Below are 25,380 nucleotides of genomic sequence, written 5' to 3' on the forward strand. Positions count from 1 at the left end.
AATTTACATCATTAATTTCCGCCAGATTTTGAGTTACAAATTTTCTCCCTGTTTTTCCCTACCCATCACCCCAAAATAGCAATCCCACAGATTATCCCCTCCTCCAATCTGTGCTCTCCCAAATCTTCTCCTATACCCCCTTACACTTTTCCAGTAGGGCACAGTGGATCTCTATGCCCCAGTGCCTGTATATCTTATTTCCCAATTACATGTAAAAATAGTATTAATAATAGTATATATATATATACATATGTATATATATGTATAAATTTTTTTTAATATTTGATTTTAAAACTTTGAATTCCAGATTCATTCCCTTCCTCCCTTGTCACCCACCCTTACTGGGAAGATAAGCAGTTCAGTATAGGTTGTACATGGGTAGCTAATGCAAAACATTAACATAGAAGATATATTGTAAAAGAATGACTGTATTTCCCTCCCTCCTATCTCACCACCCACTTGTTCTATTCTCTACTTTAATCCCGTCCCTTTTCAAAAGTGAGTGCTTCCAAATTCCCTCCCCCCCCCAGACTGCCCTCCCTTCCATCATCCCCACTCTTATCCCCTTCCCCCCTACTCTCCTGTAGGGTGAGATACCCTATGTAGTGTGTATGTCACTCCCTCCCTGAGCCAAATTCAATGAGAATAAAGTTGACCCATTCCCTTTTGCCTTCCTATTCTTCCCCTCCATTGTAACCATTTTCCCTTGCCTCTTCTATATGAGAGAGTTTACCCCATTGTCTGTCCCCATCTCCTCTCATTATATTCCTCTCTCACCTTTTAATTTCACCTTTTAAGTATCATTCCTTCCTATTAACTTGGTCCTGTGCCCTCTATCTATGTATACCTGTAAACATATATACACACATTCACATATGTATTCATATGCCTGTAAATCCTCCGATATAGACATATTTTCATACTGAGAAACCTTTCATCAGTTACAATTATCATTTTTCCATGTAGGAATGTTAATAGTTCAACTTTGATAAGTTCCTTATGATTTCTTTTCACTGTTTACCTTCTCATGCTTCTCTTGCTTCTTGTCAAATTTTCTATTCAACTCTGGTTTTTTCATCAAGGACGCTTGAAAGTCCTCTATTCCCCTGAATGACCATATTTTCTCCTGAAACATGATACTCAGTTTTGCTGGGTAGGTGATTCTTGGTTTTAATCCCAACTCCTTTGACCTCCAGAGTATCACATTCCAAGCCCTTCAATCCCTCAGTGTAGAAGCTGCCAGGTCCTGTGTTATACTGATTTTTTTCCACAATATTCAAATTGTTTCTTTCTGGCTGCTCATAATATTCTCTCCTTGATCTGGGAATTCCAGAACCTGGATATAATATTCTTAGGAGTTTTCTTTTTGGGATCTTTTTCAGGAGGTGATCAGTGGATTCTTTCAATTTCTATTTTGCCTTCTGGTTCTAAAATATCAGCACAATTTTCCTTGAGAATTTCTTGGAGGATGATTTCTAGGTCCTTTCTTTGATCATGGCTTTCAGGTAGTCCAATAATTTTTAAATGATCTCTCCTGGATCTATTTTCCAGGTCAGTGTTTTTTCCCATAAGATATTTCACATTGCCTTCTATTCTTTCATTTGTTTGGATCTGTTTAACAGCATCTTGATTTCTCATAAGGTTACTAGTTTCCATTTGGTCCATTCTAAATCTGAGGGAATGATTCTCCTCATTGAGCTTTTGAGATTCTTTTTCCATCTGGCAAATTTGGCTTTTTAAAGCATCCTTCTCCTCATTGCTTTTTTAAGCCTCTTTTGCCGAAGTTAGTCTGTTTTTAAAGGTGTTATTTTCCTCAGTCAGGCTGTTGACTCTCATTTCATAATTTTCTTGCATCGTTCTCATTTCTCTTCCCAATTTTTTCTCCACTTCTCTTATCTGCTTCTTCATGTCCTCTATGGCCTGTAACCAGCTCGTATTTTCCTTTGAAGCTTTTGGTGCATGAGTTCTGACTTCACTGTCTTCCTCCTGTTCCATTCTTTGCTTCTTTTTGTCCCCAAAATAGGAGTCTAATGTTGGAATCTTTTGTTTGCTTTGTTTCCTTTGCCTGGTCATGTTGCCCCTCAGTCACTTGACCCCTAGGCTTTTTGTCACAGTAGGACTCTGCCACCAGACAGGGGGGCTTCTGTCCTGAACGCTGGGGTTTTCTCAGCTGGTAGAGCTATTAGATGGGTGCCCTCTCTGAGGCCTCCACACGCTCTAGCAAGCTGGTCACACACCTCAGTACCTCCACCCTAGACTGCAATCCAAGCAACCCTAGACTTTAACCAAGCAGGTTAAAACAAGAGCTTTAACAGACTGGTCGCTTGGTCCCCCTACAGTCTGCAGGCCAGGAGCTGAAGCTGCCACGTGGCGCTGGCTGGCTGTGCCAGCGTCTCAGGGGCTTCTTTCCCCGGGAGCAAAAGCCAAGCACTGCCACTTACTGGGTCCCAAAGTCCAGACTGCACTGACTTCTCACTTTGTCTTTCTCGTCTATGTATTGATAAATGCGGGCCTGGGCTTGGCTCCCAGAGGCCTGCACTGGCCACTTGCTGCTGGCCTGCTGGGGTGTCCTCTGTGGAAGGTTAGTTTCTTTGTGTCATTTTGTGGGTTCTGCAGCTCCAAACTTTGCTCAGAGTCCCCTTTTTACATTGATTAGGGAAGGTGGAAGCCAGAGCCATTTGGGGGTCCTGCTTCTACTCTGCCACCTTGACTCCACCCCCCCAAACATCTTTTAATGGTAGTCTTCCTTGTCAAAAAGATACCCTACAAAGTTCCATCAGATCAATAGTCCTAAGAGATACATCAGAGAATCTGACTCTTCTAATTTTTCAAACATTACCTAATAAGAAGGAAAAAAAAAAACAAAATTCTTAAACTTGAGATTCAAGGCACCTAAAATTCAAGCTACCATTCCAGTCTCATCTGTCTCTTTCCACATACACACATGTACATATGCATATACATATACACATACATGGCGCCCGCCTTCTAGTCAAATTGCCATATTCTGAAAATCCCATGCTTTCCCACCTCCACACCTTTGCTTATTGCCCCTTCCATTGCCCAGGCTCTCTCTATGTCAGATGACACCTTCCTTTTCCTTCAAAATTTAGTCCATATACCACCTTTCCCATTGGGCCTATCCTTGACTTTCTCAACTAGAAATGCAAAGAAAATTCCTAACCTGTCCTAACAATTCCCTTTTACATTTTTTTTGCATAATTCTACTTAGCTATGGTTATGCATATGACCTGTCTCTTCCACTACATATGAGCTCCTTGTGGGAAGGGATCATGTTCTATTTTTTTATACCCCTATTGCAGGAAGGGTTGTTCCATGTATCCTTTTGGCATGTGGTGAAGCCTGTGGACCCCTTCTCAGAGCCACATTTCTAAAGGCATGAAATAAAATACAAAATGAACCTGTATAGTGGCCACATCCAGAAACATGGGCCTCTTTCTGCCCCTTGAGTCCATCACTAATATACAGGAGGTGAGTACCATACTTTTATCATAGGGCCTCATAGGAAACAGGGCTGGTGACTACACTGATTGAGAGTTCTTGAATCTTTCACTTCTTTTTCTTTTTTTTTCTCATTTTTCAAATGCTTTATTAACTTCTGATTTACATCAGTCATTTCCTCCAGATTTTGAGTTACAAATTTTCTCCCCATTTTTCCCCTACCCACCTCCCCAAAATAGCAGTTCCATAGGATATCCCCTTCTCCACATAGGATTACAAAGGAAACCAGTTTTAAAGAAATACAATTATAATATGTGTGCATATATGCACACATATACATATACATATGTACATATATATACACACGCATATATATGTATATATGTGTGTGTGCACACATCTATCTTAACTTCAAGGACCTCAAGTTAAGAAAGTCTGCCCTAGCACAGCATCTTACATAGAACAGGTAAAATACAAATGTTTACTGCATTGATTTAGCAGCATTATTATAAGAATGTTCACATGCACATTGAAAAACTGGAAAGCTTAACCCCTTTCTTGCTATATGACCTTAGACAAATCACTTAATTAGAATCTCACTCTTCTCAGTTGTAGAATGGCAAGAATCAATTCCTACTTTGACTAACTTATCAAAGAATAAAGAAAATGCTGTGAAAACTGTAAACTGTGACAGCAATGCAAGCCACTGTTATTTGACTAAAGAAAAAAGAGAAATGATTCTTCACTTCTAAGCTGACTCTGAAAGCTTGAACAAATGCATGTACTCACAGAGGCATATCACAATTGGAATCATGAGGTAGCTTTCCTAAATGTAAAGGCACCGCTCCACCCCCCCCCAAATGTCAATTTCCCCTTGGGCTGGGTGGTGGCAAGACCAGGGGGTGGGAGGGACCACAGCACAATGGCTCCCTTCACAAGCTGGGTCCTGCCTGGTTTCTACTGTTCTGGGAGGTTCCTTCCAAAGGATCGGCCATTTCATAGATCCTTGACAGCCAGTCCTTGGTGTACACTTTCACTTTCTCTTTTGCTCTGGTTTTTAACTGAAAACAAAACACCTACCCACCCCCTCCTCCCTAAAAATAAAAGTGTAATGAAAATGGAAAATCTCACAATCCAGGCTTTCATTGCACATTAAAGAGATAGGTGATAGAAGAAACTGTCTGGGTGTGGGAGCATCACACAATATGAAAGTGTCATAGTTTTTTGGTGTTTTTTTGGTCCTTTGTCTTCTTACTACTGTGCAGTTTTTTCTGAGTTTTCAGAGAAACTATAGTTTTGGCAGGAACAGAATGCTGTCTAGAGAGTGCCTAATGATGGATAACATAGAAACCAGTGAAAATGCATTATAACATTAAAAAAATAGCTCCCATATATCATTTACTATGTGCCAGTCACTGTGCTAATAAGTGCTTTACAATTATCTCATTTAAGTCTCACAAGAACCTTGAGAGGTAGGTGCCACTATTATGCCCATTTTATAGATGAGGAGAGTGAGGCAAAGAGAGGCTAAGTGACTTGCCCTGGGTCACACAAATTAAATGAAATTAAATTGTGCTTTTCTCTGTACTCTAAGTAGAACGTATTCTATGTAGTCTTAGAATAAATGAATATATTTTTAAAAGTATGCCAAGGAGTAAGGTTAGGACTGAATCCACACTTTTTGTCTCTTTTTCAGTGCCTACTACAATAAGCTCAATAAATACCTGGTGAAAGAATAATACTTTATATCCAAATGATTGTGAATAGGATGAGAACAATACTGCCAATGCCTGTCATTGTTCAGAAACAGGATTTTCTTTTTTCACTCTGTCCTTGGAGATCATCGCAATGAAAAGAATGGAAACAAATGAAAGAAGGCTAGCTTTTCGATGAAAAGATATGAAGTGCTCTTTGGAGATAGCACTTTTATCTCTGCTTAACGAAAATAGCTTATGGAAAAAGCCATCCCCCCCCCCCATCTCCTAGAAAGTCATATCCAAGATTCAGAACGGAATTGTTTCTAATAGCTGTTATGGATGGAAGTATTTAGAGTTCTATTGACATTTGCAACACAGAACAAGCATGGCTTGTTAGTAAGGTAAGCGGGGTCTACCTGAATCAGTGCCTCTCACATAGAAAGCGCTTAATAAAAGTGCACAGTCCTATTCTTCATCCTAAAAATCCCTCCTTTTCCTGAAAAGTATATATTAGTTGATCAAAAAAAAGTATAATAAAAATGGAAAATCTCACAATCCATGCTTTCATTATACATTAAAGAAACAGGTAATATAAGAAACGGGTGTGGGAGCATCACACAATATGAAAGTATCATATATTTTTGTGTGTTTTTGTCCTCTGTCTTTCCACTTACCACTATTCAGTTTTTCTGAGTTTTCAGAGAAACTGCAGTTTTATCAAGAACACAATGCTGTCTACAGAATGCCTAATGATGGATAACACAGACTTACTAACCAGTGAAAATGCATTGTAGCATTTAAAAAAAAAATTCTATTTAGAGCGTCATTGGCCGCAGTTTCCATTATGACTCAATTCCTTTAGTATTCAGTATAGAATGGGAACAAGGAACCAAGGACCTCTCAAGTTGAGAGTTTCTTTGTTAAATGAGTAGTTGAGTGAATGAGTAAAGTTACAGCTAACCCTAATTCTAACAGTCAATGGTCAATGTTCCCTCTAACTTTTAAAAGTCATATACAGATAATTGCATCCTGTGGCTAGACGTCCAAGTCATATGATCAACATCTTATGAACACTGAGCATGAGTGCATTCACAGAGAGTATTAAGTGCTGTAATCAAATAAAATATATAGCAAAATTAATTATTTTAATTACTAAATTAAACATTAATCATACTACACGGTAATTATACACAAGTAGTAAGCAATTCACATAAACGACTCTAATTAGTGTTGCTTTTGCATTGCCAGACACAAATTTTAGGCTTTTTTTTTCATTTACTATTGGTATCTAGTATCTAGTTCTGGGTTTGACATCAGTTTCCTCTAACACCATAAATCTTTTGTAGTTATCACACGTACACACATGCTAGAAATCAAGATCCTAGTTAGCTCATATTGTCTGATAACTGGGATTCCTAATCCTCAAACCAAGCCAATGGGCTCAATTTTTCCCTGTTCCTCCTCCTTCTCTTGGGATTCCGCTCCTTGTTCTCCCTTCCTCCCTGACTTGAGAGGTTCTTGGGCAGCTCTCTAACCATTCTTTGTTCCCATTCTATCCTGAATGCTGAAGGAATTGAGACATAGCAAGCAATGAGGCTCTAAACTGCCCAAAATGAAGAGCCCAGTCTCAATGTCATTCCTAAAATTCCTTTAAAAACAGGGTTTTTTTTACCTGTGGACCATGAACTTGTTTCTTGAATATTTTCATAAATTTCAATTTCAATAAAATTGGTTTCCTTTAACAACATTCTAAGAAAAGCTCAATTACTTTCAACAGACTGTCAAAGAGGTCAATGAAACAAAAAAGGTTAAGAATTCTTGTTTGTAAGTTTATAAAAATTTAAAAATAAATTCTTGTTTTATAAATTTAAATGTCATTCCACAATTAGAGAGAAGATACTTAAAACATTCAAATGTGACCAAGAAGGTAAATGGTATGAATGAGTTTTGGTTAAAGGGATAAATGATATTATAAGATCTTTAACTAATTTGAAGGAAGGGTAGAGGTGGGGTCAGAAGGCAGAAGGGCACTGAATACCTAGAAATGAAAGCTTGGGGACAGAATGCTTCTAAGAGTGAAAACTAGAAAAACCAATTAACTAGGCTAGAGACTTGCTTTTCCACTTGAGATTTTTTTTACTGAGTGCCTTCCTATCTAGAGTACTTTTCCTAAAGTTAAAGGTATTTTATGTTCTGGGAACTCAGATGATAATCATAAGTGCCATTCTTAAATTATGAAACAAATACCCAAATTTTCAAAATGACTCCAACAATTTGGCATTATGCCCATCTGACTCAAATTTATACTACCCAGATCAGAAAGAAAAGATACCCCAAAAATGAATAAAGTAAGATACTATCATATAATTGTGAAAATAAGACACTCAAATTAATTTTTAGGTAAGTAAACAAGCTTAATACAATAAAAAATTATTAGGACATACAGATGATAAGGCTAAGATTCATGTGATATAGTTATTGGGGGTAGCCTTTTAAATAAATATTTGCATTTATCTCACGATCTAGGGAGAAAGTGTAAAGGTAAGATTTTGCCCCATCAATCCGAAGGCAGTGTTAACCTATGAAACTCAATAGGGTACATTTTTTACACTAATTGTACTAACTTTCAAGATAACTGAAAGCCACTGAAACTGAACAAAGAGGAAAATGTATTCATAACCAAATAATGTAAATGATCTAAAAACCATACTTAATGGACATACTAAAAATATTTTTTATATTCCACCATCCTTCTTTCCCAGAACATAAGTCCTAAATGTCACCAACAATCTTTGTTTTAAGTAAAATTTTCATGTGGACAACTAAGATTTTATGACTTGTGAGCAGGAATAGAAATGGGTCTGACCCATTTCTATTCCTGCTCACAAGTCATTAAATCTCCCAGAATTAACAACAAGACATAATCTGGTAGAAAAAGAACCACAAACTTACTTTAACTTGTGGGTATGATTTCTTGTTCTTTTCACTAGAAGCACCAGGAAGTCCTCCATGAGATGGTCCTTCACACACATAACGGAAACGAAACCCCCTCTGCAAAGGTAAACATAAAACAAATTGGTGTAAAAAATGCTGATCTAAAGAACTACAGCAACAGGTGAAAAAAACCCACCACTTTAAGATGCTTATAGCAATGGAATACAAGTGAGAAGTTACAAGAAAATTTATGATCACGATTGCTTAACTTGGTTGTTGTCCTTAATTCTCAGAGAGGACCAAAATGACATCACTATGCCAGTCAAGTTTCCATGTGTCCAACTGTGGCTGATCAGACCAATATGAGCTCAGAATGCTCTACCACAGGTCGGGCACAAATAGCCCATGTGAACATTTAAGATGGATTCTCTAAATTTGTATATCTTCCTTTTAAGCTACTTCAATTCTGCTTTGCTCACAGAACACAGCATCTTCTCTGATGTGGGGCAGTCCTGTGCCAGTGTCTCCCACGTCATGCAATCGATTCCAAAGTTCTTAAGAGAGACATTGAAAGTGCCCTTGTGTCACTTTTTCTGACCACCTGTGAGCACTTGCCCTGTGTGAGCTATCCATAAAATAGTCTTTTTGGCAAGTGTGTGTTTTGCATTTGAACAACATGACCAGCCCATCGGAATGGCGCTCTCTAAAGTAGAATTTGAATGCTTGGTAGTTTAGTTTGAGAAAGGATCTCAGTGTCTGGTGCCTTATCCTACAGTTTCCTGGATGACACTGGTAGACTATCCAGATTTCACTTAATTTAGAGTGAACTGCTATCTTAAACCCATACCACCTTAAGAAGACTTAAGCAAACAAAGAAAAATATAGTCTGGTACCATCAATGAAAATTGACATCTGATAGCAATTTATGTGGAGGCAGCTTGGCACAGTGGATAGAGGGCTGGGCCTGGAGTCAGAAATACCTGAGTTCAAATCTGGTCTCAGACACTGAATAGCTGTGTGACCTTGGGCAAGTCACTAACTGTTACTTGCCTTAATCCATCAAAGAAGGAAATGGCAAACCATTCCAGTACCTTGTCAAGAAAACCCCAAGGACAATATGGTCCTTGGGGTCACAAAGTGTCAGACATGACACAACAACAACAAATCAATTTGTATCTCTTCCTCTTTGATTTCCACCATTTTATGCACAGCGGACAGAAGACAAGACATGCAAGTCAGTAAGACCCAAATTAAAATTCTGCCTCAGAAACTCACTAGGCTGTGCCACCCTGTGTTACATAACATTTTACGTGCCTCAGTTTCCTCATCTGTAAAATAGGGATAGCATCTAATAATCGCACCCACATCACAGGTTTAACTAAAGGATCAAATGTATAAGCATTAGGTATAAATACTGTCCTTACTAATAAAAGCTCCTGATCAATTTATTGTTATAACCTTCTCTCTGATGATTTTCTCCAACTTTTTCTGAATATATATCTAGTTTGGACATTTGCATGTGATCTCACCCGTTAAACTGTGAGAGCAGGGACTAGAGTTTGCTTTTCCTTGTAGTAGTCTGGCATACGATAGGAGCTTAAGAAATGCTCTTTGACCATTGCTTAGAGCTGTATCTATCTTCTTTCTCCGGCAGTTTTCTTCAAGTGTTTGAAAAGCTGTCACGTGTTCTGCCTTAATCAAGAAGTTTCTCCTCTTTTAGTATTCCTAACATAGCCCCAGAGCTTTGCATACTGTAAATGCTTAATAAATGCTTTTCATCCATCCATCCATCCATCCATCCATCCATCCATCCACCCACTACTTTCACAAAGAATGAAAAGTTGGTTTGGGGAGAAGCTTGAGATACATTCCTAATGGAATTCTCGAAGCAACCCCAAATTCTCCAAAAGGAAACTGTTCTATTCTGGCAGCAGGGAGAGTGGAAAGGATGCTGGATTTGGATTGCCAACTTGAGTATCAGAAGCAGCATCCTTATTATCTTGTGTAATCAATCTGGTAGTAAATTGTGACAAGTGACCTGGAGGTCACTCACCTTCTCCCGACCTCAGCCTGAACATCTATCAAATTAAGAGTTAGCCTAGATGATGTCTTGGGTCTCTTTCTGATGGAAATTTGTGATCATAACTGACATGACAAAGAAAAATTAAATTATAGGAAAGGTCATTTTCTACCTCCTATGATGAAGGCGTTTAGCCTGTACTACAATATAAGTTTAAATTCTGAAAGTACTTTGGGTTTTTGTTTGTTGTTGTTGAATTATTTCAATTATGCTGGACTCTTCATGACCCCATTCATGACCCCTGACTCCAAGCCCAGCACTCTATCAACTGCACCATTAAAAATGCACGGTTTCCTCATCTGAAAAATGAGGGGGATGAACTAGGTTTTTGCTAATAGTTTCACTATTCCAGTTTCAAAATTCTATAATTCTACATAACTAATACACAGTACTTGTGCATTTATGTGTATGAGAGTGAGAAGGGAGGGAATAAAGAATGAGAAGGACTTAATTCAGGGAAAGCTATGGAGCGACAGAATAAATTGGATTTCCCACTACCACCACCACCACCACCAATCCCTATTCTTTCTAGTTTCCTTTTGTATATTATCTTTCCCCATTAGATTGTAAGCTCCTTGGGGGCAGGGGATTTTTCTTTTCATTGTTCATATGCCCAGATTAGCACACAGTAGTTGGTAAGATAAGTGCTTAATAAACATTTACTGAATCTAACTGAATTTTCCCTCCCCTCAGCCTGAAGGAAGTCTAATAGGCTCAGTGTGATAGAATCTGAGATTGCAAAGAATTTTATCTAAGAATTAAGTGGGAGTCATTAGAGTTGGAGGAGGAGAGGAAGAGAGGTGGTCAGCTCTGTGCAGAAGAACGATCACCTTGGCAGCCAAGTGGACAATGGTTTTTAGTGAGGACAGATGAAGCAGGGAAAACAATTTCAGAAGGCTACTACAGCTGTTTAGACAAGAAATAATAAGTGCCTGAACTAGGATGCTGACTATATTAGCAGTGAGAAGGGGATGGATGCACAAGATCTTGGGCAGACAAAAAAAGATTTGATAACATTACAAATACTTAAAGGAGAGCTGAAAGTCACTGGAACCGGCCAACACTAAATAACATAATAAAAAATGAATTGACTATATTTATGAACCTTAAAGTGTTCTATAAATGTAAGTAAACAGCCAGGAAATTAATCGTTTATCTTACAGTCAGTAGATCCTGTCTGGTTAGAGCAAAGTTCAAAATAAACACTAAATTGGAAAGAAGCATACAGATGAAAAGATATTATTGCATTTGGTTACAACAGCGCCAACCTGACCTGCTTAAACTTTTTCCTAGAAAAGTTTAACCACTGAGAAACAGTGAAGAAAACATTAGCAGACCCAGAAACCTCTACAATCAACAATCTTTTTGCTAAGTGGACAATTATGGCAGCCAAAGGCAACTGCAATTTAGATTGTGAATTCTTGTGTAAAACATTATAAACTATAAATAAGAAATATATAAAAATAAAAAATACATATTATAAAATAGAGAAGAAAAGAAGCTTGAAAAATGTGGGAAAAGATTTGGTTAAGTTGGATAGCCTTGAGGACATTTTTTAATCAAACTAGAATGACACCAAACATACGTGACATGGAACAGAACTGTCTGTATGTTATGGTAATATATTTTCATTATCAACTGTAATAGATCTGCATATTTCAATTCTATGACCTCAATACGATAAAAGGAAACAGAACCAGTTCTTAAGAAACTGACCCTGGACAAATACATACAGAAGCAATTCCTACTAAAGACAAATGGAATATTTAATCTGTTTAGGGATCAATATTTAAGGTATCTCTTAAAATATCAGAGGAGATTGCAAAATAATGAAAGGAATCAGAGACAGCTTACTATATCCCCCTCAAAAAAAGCAATTACAGCCGTAATCTCAAAAAATATTTATGAGAAACATTTATATATGCACTGAGTAGATCCTTGACGACATAAGACAGAAAAATATGGGCTTTGAGGATTAATTTTTTTATAAAAGACCCTATAATCATGATCACAAAACTCACTGTGGCATAGAGACCCAAACTATACTTGAAAAATATATTGAGAAAGTGACTTATATCAGTAAAAACTAATAAAAATATCAGTAAAACTTATTTTTTTAAAGTGTTTGACTTGGGGCAGCTAGGTGGCACAGTGAATAGGACACCAGTACTGGAGTCAGGAGGACCTGAGTTCAAATTTGACCTCAGATACTGAACACTTACTAGCTGTGTGACCTTGGGTAAGTCACTTAACCCCAATTACCCTGCCTTCCCCCCTCCAAAAAAAGACCCCAAAAAAAGTGTTTGACTTAATGGGCAGCTAGGGGGCTGCACTGGATAGAGCTCCAAGCCTGGAGTCAGGAACACTCATATTCCTGAGCTCAAATCTGACCTCAGACACTAGCTGTGTGACCACTTAACCTTGTTGGCCTCAGTTCTTCTTCCAGATGAGTTGGAGAAAGAAATGGTAAACTACTCCAGTATCTTTGCCAAAAACAAACAAACAAAATAACCCAAATGTGGACACAGTCAAACACAACTGAAAAATAACTGAACAACAAAAATCTACCTCAGTGAAACAAAATACTGCTTTCGAAGAAAGGCTCCTGCTCAGCCAAGGTGCCATATTACATTAAAGTTCATGGGACTAGTGTACCTTATACAAAGATTCTGTAAAAGATGTGATCATGAGATTAACTTTGTCCAATAATCTACTGAGTGCTAACATCTAATGAGGTACAGAACTGGGAGAAATACATTTACCCAAGGTGTACATTTGTCATAGAAATGTGTGCAGAGATCCAACAAAAAAATTCCCTATTGATGCCAAGAGTCTCCAAAGCTTCTATTCACAAGATGACATTGTACTAGTTGCCTTGAGTCTCACAAGACTATGGAGTCTTCTTGGAGAAATCCCCCAAAAGGAGACAGCGTTAAATATATACATACATACATACATACATACATATATATATTCCACATTCTGATATGCAACTGGTAAGGCAGCCCTGTGAGTTAGTCCATCTATCCATAATGCTATATATCTTGGACAGATGTTTTCAGCCAGACAATGAGTTAAGAATGTAAGTGAACTGGGAGATATCTAAATATATGCATTTGAAAAAATGGCAGTATTTTAAATGATCCCATAAGCAATCAGTGCCACAAAGTCCTACATCTTTAAGTCTGATATTCCACCAGTGAGACTATTTCCCACCACATGATATTGGAAGAATCAAAATGTCAAGATGACACAAAGAACAATGGAAAGATGCCTGGGATATGGGAGATGACCATGTTATCTAACATTATATATATATATATATGTGTGTGTGTGTGTGTGTGTGTGTGTGTGTATATAACATATATAATTATAAATAATATATAATACATATATAATACACATGCATATGTATATATACATATTTATATTATTTATGATGTCAGCAAGATCATAGCTAAAGTCACCTTTAGTCATTAATAAAACTGCTGCCTTCTCAATCCTGAAGTCTTTTTTTCCTTTGCACACAAACTACAAATCTGTTATGTACAATTTGCTTCTCCTTTTAAATATACAATAAAGTTATCATATAACTTTCTTCCCCCCATATAACCCTAGAGATAGTTATCATTAGACATAAATATATGTGTGTGTGTGTGTGTGTGTGTGTGTGTACACACACACCCCATACTCTACATACTTCTATTTATCAGTTCTTTCTCTGCATACAGAAAGCATCTTCCTTCATAAGTCCTTTGTAGTTAATTTGGTATTTATAATAGTCCAAGTTGTTCTTAAAAGAATATTGCTGTTATTATATACAATATTCTCTTGGTTCTGTTCACTTTGTTCTTCATTATTTCATGCAAGTCCTTCCCTGTTTTTCTTTTTTTTTTTTAAGCAATTGGGGTTAAGTAACTTGCTCAAGGTTACATGGCCAGTTATTTCTGGGTGTGGTGCTAAGTATCTGAGCCCGGATTCGATCTCCAGGTTATCCCGACACTGGAGCCGGTGCTCTTACTTGCTGAGCCACCTGGCCACCCCTAAGCAACTGGGGTTAAGTAACTTGCTCAAGGTTACACGGCCAGGTATTTCTGGGTAGATGCTAAGTGTCTGAGCCCGGATTCGATCCCCAGGTCATCCCAACACTGGAGCTGGTGCTCTTACTCATTGTACTACCTGGCCACCCCCTTCCATGTTTTTCTAAGACCACTGAGCTCATCATTTCTTATAACACAGTAGTATTCCATCACAATCATATACCACAACTTGTTCAGCCATTCCCCAATTTATAGGCATCCCTGCAATTTCCAGTTCTTTGCCTCCACAAAGAGAGCTACTATAAACCTTTTAGAACATAGAGGTTCTTTTCCTTTTTCCTAATTATCTTTGGAAACAAACTTAATAATGGTATGGAAAAACTAACTTTTAACCATTTATCAGTAGGGGAATGATTCATATTCTTTTAGATTTGACAAAGTTCTTTACATATTTGAGATATGAGATCTTTATCTGAGAAACTTTTTTTTTTCCCTATTCTCTGCTTTCCTTCTGATCTTGGCTACATTGGTTTTATTTGTATAAAATTTTGCCAATTTTATGTAATCGAAATTATCCATTTATATCTCACTCTGTTCTCTCTCTCTCTCTCTCTCTGTCTCGTAATCATAAATGATTCACCTCTCCATAAGTCTGATAAGGTGATATGATGATATCCTTGGAAAATCCTAAAGTTATCTGACATTCTTGAGTCATCCTCTCTTTGAAGGTTTCTTGCTGTGGAATCACATCTATCTTTACTATGAACTTTCTAAAGTATGCTTTCCTAAAGTGCAGGACATATGTTTGACTCTACCCAGAATTACTTCCCATTACTCTTAGATGGTCCTCAGTCTAAGATGACATGAATGAGCGAAAAAGTATTTATTAAGCAATTGCTACATTGCAGAGCACTATGCTTTAGCATGGAGAATATAATGAGAAAAGCAAGGCAGTCCCTGCTCTCAAAAAGTTAATGTTCTAATACCAGAAGGCAACACATAAGGCTTCAGCTGCAAATCTGAAGAAAAGGTCTAGTGTTTCTGAGGGTATAACAGGAAAGCATATCATGATGCATCTTCTTTCATGTCATTTCCATTAAAAAAAATCATAACCTTTTCTGGCGTCTAACAGAACAGTGGTGGTGAGAACTTTCTTTTCTGGGTCTTCAGTAGACTGATGGCAGAGCTGAAGTTCCTGCAGATGAACCTACAGAGTCACATCTTCACAAATGTTGCTTCTCTGGACAATTCCTTGTGACTGGGCTAGAAGCAGACTTGGTGATTTAGGGATGTACGGCTATTTCTCACAGTTCCTTGGTCTAACCTTGGCAACTGATGGTGGTAGAAAGGGACATTGGGCTTCTCCACAAGGATTAGACCTCTTGATGGGGGCCAGCCAGGAAGTCGGGTTAGTGGTCTGAGGGGTGCTGCTATCCCAGGGAAACTAGATAGAGAGTCCTGGGGTTTTTTTCCCTGGGTCTGAGAGAAGGGGTATTGCCCATCTGGCACATGCTTCCCTATGCCTTTCCCTAAGGATGCCTTTCTACTTCATCCTGGTTGGCTTGCCTGCTCTAGGCTGTGAGTGTTGGTGTTGGTGGAGAGTGGAAGCCCCTTCTCCACACATGTTGCCCTTCTCAATGGTAGCATCTTTGTCCCAAGGTCTCTGGTTTCCACAACACCAATCAGGTCTTCCTTAGTGGTCAGAACTGAGTCCAGAGAATAAGTTTGCTACTTCCTGAAAACTGAAATTATTATTACAGAAAGTCAAGAGTTTTCCAAATGTACTACTGTTACTGGAATAAGACTTGACTTTTTTTTCCAATTAAATGCCTCGTTAGATTAATGTCGACCTCTTTCCACTCTCCCATCCCACTTACTTTTACTATGTGCCAGTTTTATGACCTGTTTTAAGACCCGTATTGAGAAAGCATCCACTTGCACTAAAGTTCTCTAATGGTTAATCAAAATGAAAGTTACCCTGGGTCTCCAAGGCCATGCCTCTGGAGTACAAGCTATGGCAAGACATTCTAAGCTGGATAAGATCCAAGTACAGCCCCAGGGCCAGGCCTACGTCTGAAGGCCAACATAGCTAAGTATGAAGAGATTCTTTACCAGAAAGTTGCCTCACCCCCTCTTGTAAGCCAAAGCTAATCATGAATATAAAATTGTGAAAACTTTCAATGTGAGCCAGTGGAGGGAATGTTCTTTAAAAAATCCTGGTTTTTTTTCCTCATTAAAAAAACCCACATTTTATTGGTATCTTTTGTTTTTATATCAACTAAATTTTCCTCTGGATCATCTCCCTCCATATAACAAAGAATATTTTAAGAAAAATAATTTTAAAAATCATCAAAACTGATAAATATATTTTTAAAATATAAAAATCTGTGTAATGAAAATTCTTCATATTTTTAAAATATTGAAAAAGCATTATCTATACCCTCCATCTGTCCAGGTGGTCTGTGCAATATTCCAACAACATGATTTCTAGCTCTCCTTTTAGGCAGTCAAGGGTCCTACACTAACTTTCTTCTCTACGGTTCATGGAGTTCTTAAAATTTCATGTCTTCTTAACTTACCTACCTCTTTTATTAGATATGTGCATTTTAACTCCATATAGATTTCCACTGCCATTGTCCTAGATATGAATTCTATACCATGAAATCTTGGTGATCAAATTTAGCTCATTGTGTATCATGTTTTTTTTATTCACCTCTTCTGCGTAAAAATAACCCTGAGTTTTTGAACACTATGCCAACAATTCTGTCATGTTCTACCAAAATGGAGGCTCCAGGTATGGGCTTAGTTTGTCCCAGGATCAGCCCAGTTAAGTTCAAAAGCTTTATTAGCAAGTTGGCTGCAGAATGACGAAGTTTTTAGGTATATGGAAAAGGTCTTAGCAGCTAATAATTCCGACAAAGTCCTGGTATCTAATATCTGAAAAATATGTCTTTCCCTGCCTGAGGTACTCTCCATTCCTTGATGAGAGATCATTGCAGAATTGCAAGCTATAGTCCAGATAAACAAATCTTGCTGATTACTCCATCTTCCTCCAAGACCATAACCTTTAAATGGAAGAGAAGACTGAAAAAACAATTTGTGCTCCCTACTGTCTTTGGTTTCCTAATTAGGATTTCAGAGTCTTTAGAGATACACTAATCACTGAAGATGAGAACTGTTCCAAAACCACAACTGCTCCTTGTAGAAAAGTGTTGGTAACTTATTTAAAAAAAAAATCAAAAAGAAACCCAGAAACCGCAAAAGCAACAAGCGAGTGCTTAACATTCATTCTCAAGAACTGGGTAGCCATGAAGACAAAGATTCACATGCATACTGACCAATTTAAACAATTTAAATTAATATTTAGCAATCCTAGAAAAGCACTATTGAATAATGTCTTACTGAAAAAATGGATACTCTCAGACATTCCCCTTGCATATTGATGAAATGACATCTCATCAACATTTGAAGAAAAAAAACCCAAGGTGAAGATGCCCAGGCAGAAATAAAGAAAAAAACTAAGACATTTTCTAGACAACAATTCTTTATCATTTAGATACTGTGTGGTAGGGAGGGGAAGGTTCACTTATAAATGCACATGGTCCGGTCATTTTTCAGTCATATCCTATTCTTTGTGACCCCATTTGGGGTTTTCTTGGCAAAGTTATTGGAATGGTTTGCCATTTCCTTCTCCAGTTTATTTTACAGATAAGGAAAATGAGGCAAATAAGGTTGAATGATTTGCCCAGTCACACATGTAGTACAAGTGTCTGAGGCTAGATAAGAATTCACAAAGATTCCTGATTCCAAGCCCACTGCTCTGTCCTACATTAACAAAATTATTTTTCAATAGAAAACAAAGTGGATTTTCTTTAAACCTTACTTATAGTCTTAAGAACAAAGAAAAACCTAAAGAATTGTCAGTGCATCCTACGTTATTTGTAAAACAAGAGCCTAGGCCCAATGCCCTCTGAGGCTCTTTTCAGCTTCCACAGTCTAGCATTCGGATTCCTTTCCCAAACCAAATGAATCTCTAACTTTAATGGGGCAAATCCTGATGCTCCTCCATTTGTTCAGGAAAGACAAAATAAAGGCCCGAAACTCATGATTTTGATGAAATTTCTGATACTGTTTCTCTGCAATGAAAAGTTTGGCAATCCATGGTTATTCACAGTCATTCCATTAGCTTAAAATGAGTAATCAACCTCAAAGCCAAGGTGACAATCATTCTGTTGAGAGGTTTGGTTTGATACAACTTCCTTATATAGATGATTTTTACTTTCACTGAAGACAGGAATTAACAAATCACATCAAGGCAATGGACACATTGGCAGCGTGTATTCAAGAATTTCTGGTCCTCCATGGAAGGCACCAGAGGTCAAGATTCCATCAGTGAGAATGACTTGTTTTAGTAAGATACATTAACCTTTCCTGGTAATGCACAAATACTCAGTTTCTGTATGCATTTTGAGAGACACTCTTTAAACAGTCACTTCATTACAAATGTATACAAAAATATATATGTATATATTATAAATATATTATTAAACAAATAGTTAAATGTATTATTAAGCATATAAATATGTAAAAGTATATTTAACAACATCATAATCTATTATGTATGAAGTCATTCCTAGCTTCATTTTAAAATGTTTTTTTAATTAACAAAAATCTCTTGTTTAACTTCATTTGAAAAAAATTAATTTATTTTGGTGAACAAAAATCCATTTTCTTCTTAACTTCATTTGCAACAAAGTTTGGATTTCCTCAGCCTAACAGGCTAGGAGAACTATTTTTATATCAAACCTTTAGATAAATTTTTAAAGGTTATCCAAGAAGGAGAGTTTGGGGGGAAATAATGCTGTATGAATATGCTGCATGAGATCACTGAGGCAAAGTGCATAAGGGGAAGATAAAGAGAAAGAATATAGAGTATGGACACAGCAGGGTACCCAATAGAACCCTAGAAAGGTGGTAAAATGTATTTTCTTTTTTCTTAAATAGTATTTTATTTTTCCCCCAATTATATGTCAAGAAAACTTTTAGCATGCATTTTTACAAGATTTTGACTTCCTAATTTTTCTCCTTCTCTTTCTAAAAATGGTAGACAGTTTTCTATAGTTTATATATACATCAAGTATTTTCATTTAATTTTCAGTCTCGTAAAGATGGTCTATGTAGTCAAGAATCATATAATTAACACTGTAGAACTGAGACCTAGTGCCATTGAAGCATCAGGGGTTCAATGGAGAGAAAGCAGGTACATTTTTAGCAGGTTGGTGAGATTTGAAGAGGCAATGAATCCCTCAGAAAAAATAAAGCCAAAACCTTGAAAAATATATCTTTCAGAAGCCTGTTCTGAATCTCAAAAGAATGATCGCTGAAACACTAAGCATGGTTCCCACCTCTTGACGGAGCAGGGATGGATTAGAAGTACAAAATTTAAAAATATATTCAGACATGGCCAACATGTTGATTTGCTACATTCTTGTTTCAAAGGAGGTCCTCCACTAGGGAGGGATAAGTTAGGGAGTCACACACAAAAAAAGCACATTAATAATTTTTTTTAAATACAAAACAAGTACAGAAAGGGACATAACAGGACAATTTGTTAGTATACTGTTTGATATATATTTTAAGTATTTTTAAGTGAAATTCAGTTTTTTATATAATCGTCTATCTTGTTCTTCTTTGTATAATGATATGTTATAATTGGTGATTATTAAATTCTTACTTTAAAAATATTTTAAAAAGAAAAAAGTTTCCAGATTGAAATTTTCCCAAGCACTTTAAACTTTAGCATTCTGGCTTTTTTGTTTTTGTTTTTTTATTAAAGCAATCGGGGTTAAGTAACTTGCTCAAGGTTACACTGCCAGTTATTTCTGGGTGTGGTGCTGAGTATCTGAGCGCGGATTTGATCCCCAGGTCATCCCGACACTGGAGCTGGTATCCTTACGCTATGCTACCTGGCCGCCCCTAGCATTCTGTTTTCTATTTAAGAGTGTGCTTCTGTTGAATAAAGGGATTACTGGGATGCAAAAAATAAGCATCAATAAAACATTTTTTAAAATGTTATATTACAGTTACTGATCCACCATTCTGTTTCTATTAAGCATTAAAGTTCCCAACCCCCCAACCTTTTATCTTCTTACCTGTTTAGGTTGCTCTAATATTTGAAGGTATGGGCCATCTGCTAAAAAAAAAAAACAAAAAACAAAAAACAGAAACCAAAAGAAAAAGGTAACTGTGAGGTTTCTCAAATATGGCATAAAACATAAAACAAGTTAAAAAACAACATATTACTGAAAGAGGCTCTGTGTCTGTATTCCCTACTCCACTCTACTCTACCTGGGTCATTATTTCTTTTCCCTCCCAGCCAAAGAATGGAATTTATGCCCCCAGAGCCACCCCAGGCTTTGATAGGACAAGTTTGGAATTACCTCATTCAGTTCTAAGCCTCTACCACATTCCTTGGACATCTCACCACCATGCCATCCATGAGATACAGAGGGAATTGGGTTTAAGGTTGGGTCTTTGAGAAGGAAATCTAGCCATGTTAACTCAATGGCTTTTGGAGACATCAAAATTTACCCTCCTTGGGCAGAATGCCCACAGGGAAGAGAACTGGGGAGCGAAGAGCAGGGAAGAGGAAGGGAAAAAAGGGATCACAGAGATTGAACAATAGGTCCCAGTCCAAGCACCACTTAATGGCTATTTTTTTGGACCCTCCTGGCTCAGAGTGAATATAAATGCTAACAGTTTCTCTTTTGGTCAGCAACCCTGAGGGTCTTCCCCTTCCAGTTTGATTTTTTTGTTGTTGTTAAAGGGGCTGTCCCTTGACTCACTACTTAAAAAAGTCTATTTACCAAATGGGTGTTGCCTCACTCAAAGTGAGAACCGGGAAAGACCTTAGCTTAAAAAGGCCAGTCTCCCACAGCATCCTGGGCTATCTCCAGTCATCCTGGCCACTGGACCCAGATGGTCCTGGAGGAGAAAGTGAGGCTGGTGACCCTTGCACAGTCTTCCCTCCCTCAAATCAAAGTCAATTGCAAGTCATGTCATCATCTCCCTGATGTCATGGTCCTTTTTGAGAACGACAGACAAACCATACAACGACAACAGCCATGACATCTGGCTGGTAATCTTTCCCCATTTCTAATTCCCCTTTATATAAGCTCCTTTAGGGTAAGGACTACCTTGCTTGTTTGTATCTGTCTTTCCAGTTCTTATCATAGTGCAAGGGTAAGGAACTTGCAGCCTTCAAGCTATGCCCCTGGCATAGTATAGATGGTACTTGGTAAGCAGTGAATAAATATTCTCTCATTCTATCTAACCATCCATCCATCCATTCATTTAAACCAAAAATTCCTTTTTAACCTCTTTTTATATATTTAATGAATCATGATTTCAGTGACTGTTCTTCACTAAATAAGAAAACGCACATGATAAATTTAATTTATCTAGCATCAACCTTGAGTGGTTATCCTTTCCCAGGTAAATAATTCAACAAACTATAAATTTTCCTAAGGAGAAACAAAGAAAATGTCATATTAGATTGCATGAGGCAAGAGCTTGTAATTCTTGCAAGTGTTACTTACCTATTACAAGTGCCTCGGGGAAAGTCTCCCTTACATTCCAGAATTCAACAGAGTTTGTTTAATGATAATAGTAAAATAAGGATGAAAGTCAAACAGGGATAATAATTAGTTCTCTGTTAAGACCTTATCCTGGGTGTGTGTATGTGTGTGTGTGTTTGTACACAAGATACCCCAAAAGCTTTGGCAACAGTTAAACTATTAAAACTTACAATTGCACTAAGATTTTTTGGGACATGTATATAGGATCCATATTAATATCCCATTCTTGCATCATTCTTCCACAATTCAGAATTTAATATAAAATCAAACAGTTGAAACATTGCTTGGTTTTGCTAAGTTGTTTTCCCCTTACCAGGGTTGGCTCACTCACCAGGAAAGGGGGAAGAGACATATTTGGAAATAAAGATACCATAAAGACAAAAGAGCCATAAATTCTTTTTAAAGGAATTCTGTATAACATCAGCCTATTAGAGAAGCTAGTAATACTGTAAGGCTTTTGCAATAGGGCTGGACAGCAAGCATGCACCCTGACAGCCTTTGCAATTAGAAAGCTTTCTTTAAAGGATAATAAGCATCAAGATGAGAAACTGTTTCATTTTTAAAGACTTTAAAAAAAAAATTTTTTTTACAATACTTTAGTCTAAAGGTGGGGAACCTGCAGCCATGAGGCCACGTGTGGCCCTCTAGGCCCTCAAGTGCGGCCTTTTGAATCTAGGAACTTGAGGGCCTAGAGGGCCCTCTAGGTCACAGGTTTCCACTGTTTAACCTCCATTTTCTCCCTTTTCTCTCACCAACAAAGAAGGAAGTAGATACAACAATCTCGTCATTCTACTCAAAGGACAATTTGGTGAGGGTGAGCCAAGGATATCTGTTGCTGTAAGGCTGTAAACAATATTACCCTTAAAGCAGGGCTTCTTAACCTTCTTGTATGTCATGAACCCCTTGGGGAGTCTGGGGAAGTCTGCGACCTCTTCTCAGTATGATTCTTTTTTTTTTTTGGTGCATAATTTAGGGAAATGCTAAATTTCAATTAAAAAATAAATGAAAATAAGGATGTTAATTTTTTTTTTCCCATCAAAATTCACGGGCCTCCTGAACTCTCCCCCTGGGTGCCTGTGAAGGGTGAGATTGTCTGCGGAGCCTGTAGAGAAAACTTTCTTTTACCATAACTATACCTATTTGTTCCAGGGTTTTTCTTGCCTTCTCATTGGATAGGGGAGGGGAATGGAGGAAGGAGAAAAAATCAAAACTAAAAAAAGAGGAATAAGACTCTGTATGTCTCTCTTCTGTCTGTCTCTCTCTCTCTGTGTGTCTCTCTCTCTGTCTCTGTCTCTCTCTCTGTCTCTCTCTGTCTCTCTTCTGTCTCTCTCTCTCTCTCTCTCTCTCTCTCTCTCTCTGTGTCTCTCTGTCTCTGTCTCTCTGTCTCTGTCTCTGTCTCTCTTTCTTTCTCTCTCTGTCTCTCTCTCTTCCCACACCTCCCTGGGTCTCTGTGAGTCTCTCTGATCTCTGTGTCTCTGTCTCCTTCCCCTTTGCCCTTTCTTCAGTTAAAAATGCCTCAATCCTTCAATGTAAATGAACTCAGGTGTGAAAGAGGAAAACAATTTGAATTAATTCACAGTCAAGCAAGATAATCTCCAGTCTTCTTTACCTCCAGATCCCTTCCCAAAACCGTTTGCATTTCAAAAGAGGATATTTATGCAGCAAAAAAGAATCCAACTACTTGCAAACATTTCAGATGGTATCTAGGAAATCTTTGGGAAAGAAGAGCTATTTTCTCCCAGTTCCTCAAGTCACAATATGTGTAGGCCAATGCCTCACTCCACCCCAGGAAATGGCCCTCTGGCTCTACCCTACACCCAAAGGAGAGAGACAGCTGCTATCTCCTTTGGCTCCCAGGCCCATCAGTTTCATGCTCAGAACTCTGGTGGACATGAGATGTCCAGCTTCTGGCCCTCCTGAGAAAATGAAGAGATCTAGCTATCCAAGTACTTTCTGGAATACATCTTGGCGTTACTGAGGAGGACCTGGGGTAGCTTCCTCCTAGCTACATGGAACAGTGGAGAGAGTGTTGATGGTGGAGGGGGGAAGACTTGGATTCAAATCTAGCCTCAGACACTCACTGACTTGTGATCCTGAGTAAGTCACTTAACCTCTGTTGGCCTCAGTTTCCTGAACTGTAAAATGAGGATAATAATTATAATACCTGCATCCTAGGGGTGCTATGAGGAGAAAAATAGGGATAATATCTGTAAAATGCTTTGCGAACTTTAAAGTTATCATGCTAACTATCATGGCTGCTGGCTCTACCTTCCAGGCCATGGACAACCATTTATATGTGTACTGAGGTGAGCACCTAGTGGCATGAACAACTCTCTGAGAGTCCAAAATTTTGGATCTTCCACTAACTACTCTGCGATTTCAGACAAATAGCACACATTGCAGGAAGAAAACTCAGGGAACCAATTATCCCATAAAAAGGATGCTTTCCTTTTATCAGCAAAGTCTGTAAGGTCTCCTTCAGCCTTTTTTTTAAAGGAAGTTATGGATAACTCTTTTTAGTGTTAAGTGTACCCCTGCCTGGAAACAGGGACTACAGGATATAATATAATCAAGGTATCTTCAGTTCTACTCATCTCAGGACAGCCTGTTGTATTTTTAATAGCTCTCATTTAGGTAGCATTTCGAGGCTGGCAAAAAGACTTTCCTAACAATACTGAAAGAAAGCTCATGCAAATATTATTATTCCCATCTTATAGAATAGAGTCAGTTGGTCAACAAGCATCTATTGAATACCCAAGATGTATCAGATACTGTGCTAAGTGCTGGGTAAAAAAGAAATAGCGAGAATCAGTCCCTACTCTCCAGGGGCTCGCTCAAAGACAAGGATGCTGAGGGCTCCCGAGACAAAATGACTTTCCCATTGGCATGAGCCATTCCCCAAAGCATCATGGCTCAGGTTAGAACCAAGTTTCTTGATGCCAGTATCCTTCCCACTGCAACATATTAACTTGCCTAATAATAGCAGACACTTCCGAAGGCTCTTTGTACTTCCGAAGGCTCTTTGTCCATTAATCTGATAGCTTACAAAGCCATTTCACAAATATGATCTCAAACAAGACCACGTAAACATTAAGTTCACGTGGGAATTTAAAATCAGAGGTGCTCTCCTAAAGGCACCTTATCTGTAAATGATTCTATTACAAGCTGTAGTACAGATGGACTCCAAAGAATGAACGTAATCACAATATATTTGAAATGAAGGAATGAAAAACAATCTGTTAGCTGATTCATCCATGTGTTCTGTCCCACTGTACCAAGCACTGTGCTAAATGGTAGGGATACTGATAGAAAAAAAAAAAAAAACAACAGTCCCTGCTCTGGAGGAGATAGGGAAAGACAGCACATAAAAAAGAGCTTAGCTGAAGGGCAGAGAGGAAGATCCAAGTGTCCTAAAGATGTGATTATGAAGGAAATGAAAGGATCAGGAGGTCTCGGGTTATGGTGGTAGTTAGAATTAGATATGGAAGCAGTTATGGAGAAAACCATTTCATAGTGATATGAAATCCCTG

General features: G+C 37.9%; 1 protein-coding gene across 3 annotated transcripts in view; it reads right to left on the reverse strand.

The window, feature by feature from the left end:
- Window positions 1–25,380, reverse strand: part of NFKB1 (nuclear factor kappa B subunit 1) — a 159,139-nt gene that overhangs the window by 88,481 nt on the left and 45,278 nt on the right. The window contains exons 4-5 of one of the 3 annotated variants that reach the window (XM_069093942.1): window positions 20,366–20,403; window positions 8,112–8,210 (exon numbers count right to left, since the gene is read on the reverse strand). In XM_069093942.1, the coding sequence (XP_068950043.1) occupies window positions 8,112–8,210; window positions 20,366–20,403 (137 nt within the window). Of the gene's footprint in view, window positions 1–8,111; window positions 8,211–20,365; window positions 20,407–25,380 lie in introns of all 3 variants that reach the window. The other 2 variants (XM_069093941.1, XM_069093943.1) reach the window with 2 other exon arrangements.

The sequence above is a fragment of the Petaurus breviceps genome, unplaced genomic scaffold (genome assembly GCF_028583685.1).
Source record: "Petaurus breviceps papuanus isolate PSGF00001 unplaced genomic scaffold, PetGlider_PUasm1.0 126, whole genome shotgun sequence".
Classification (NCBI taxonomy): Eukaryota; Metazoa; Chordata; class Mammalia; order Diprotodontia; family Petauridae; genus Petaurus; species Petaurus breviceps.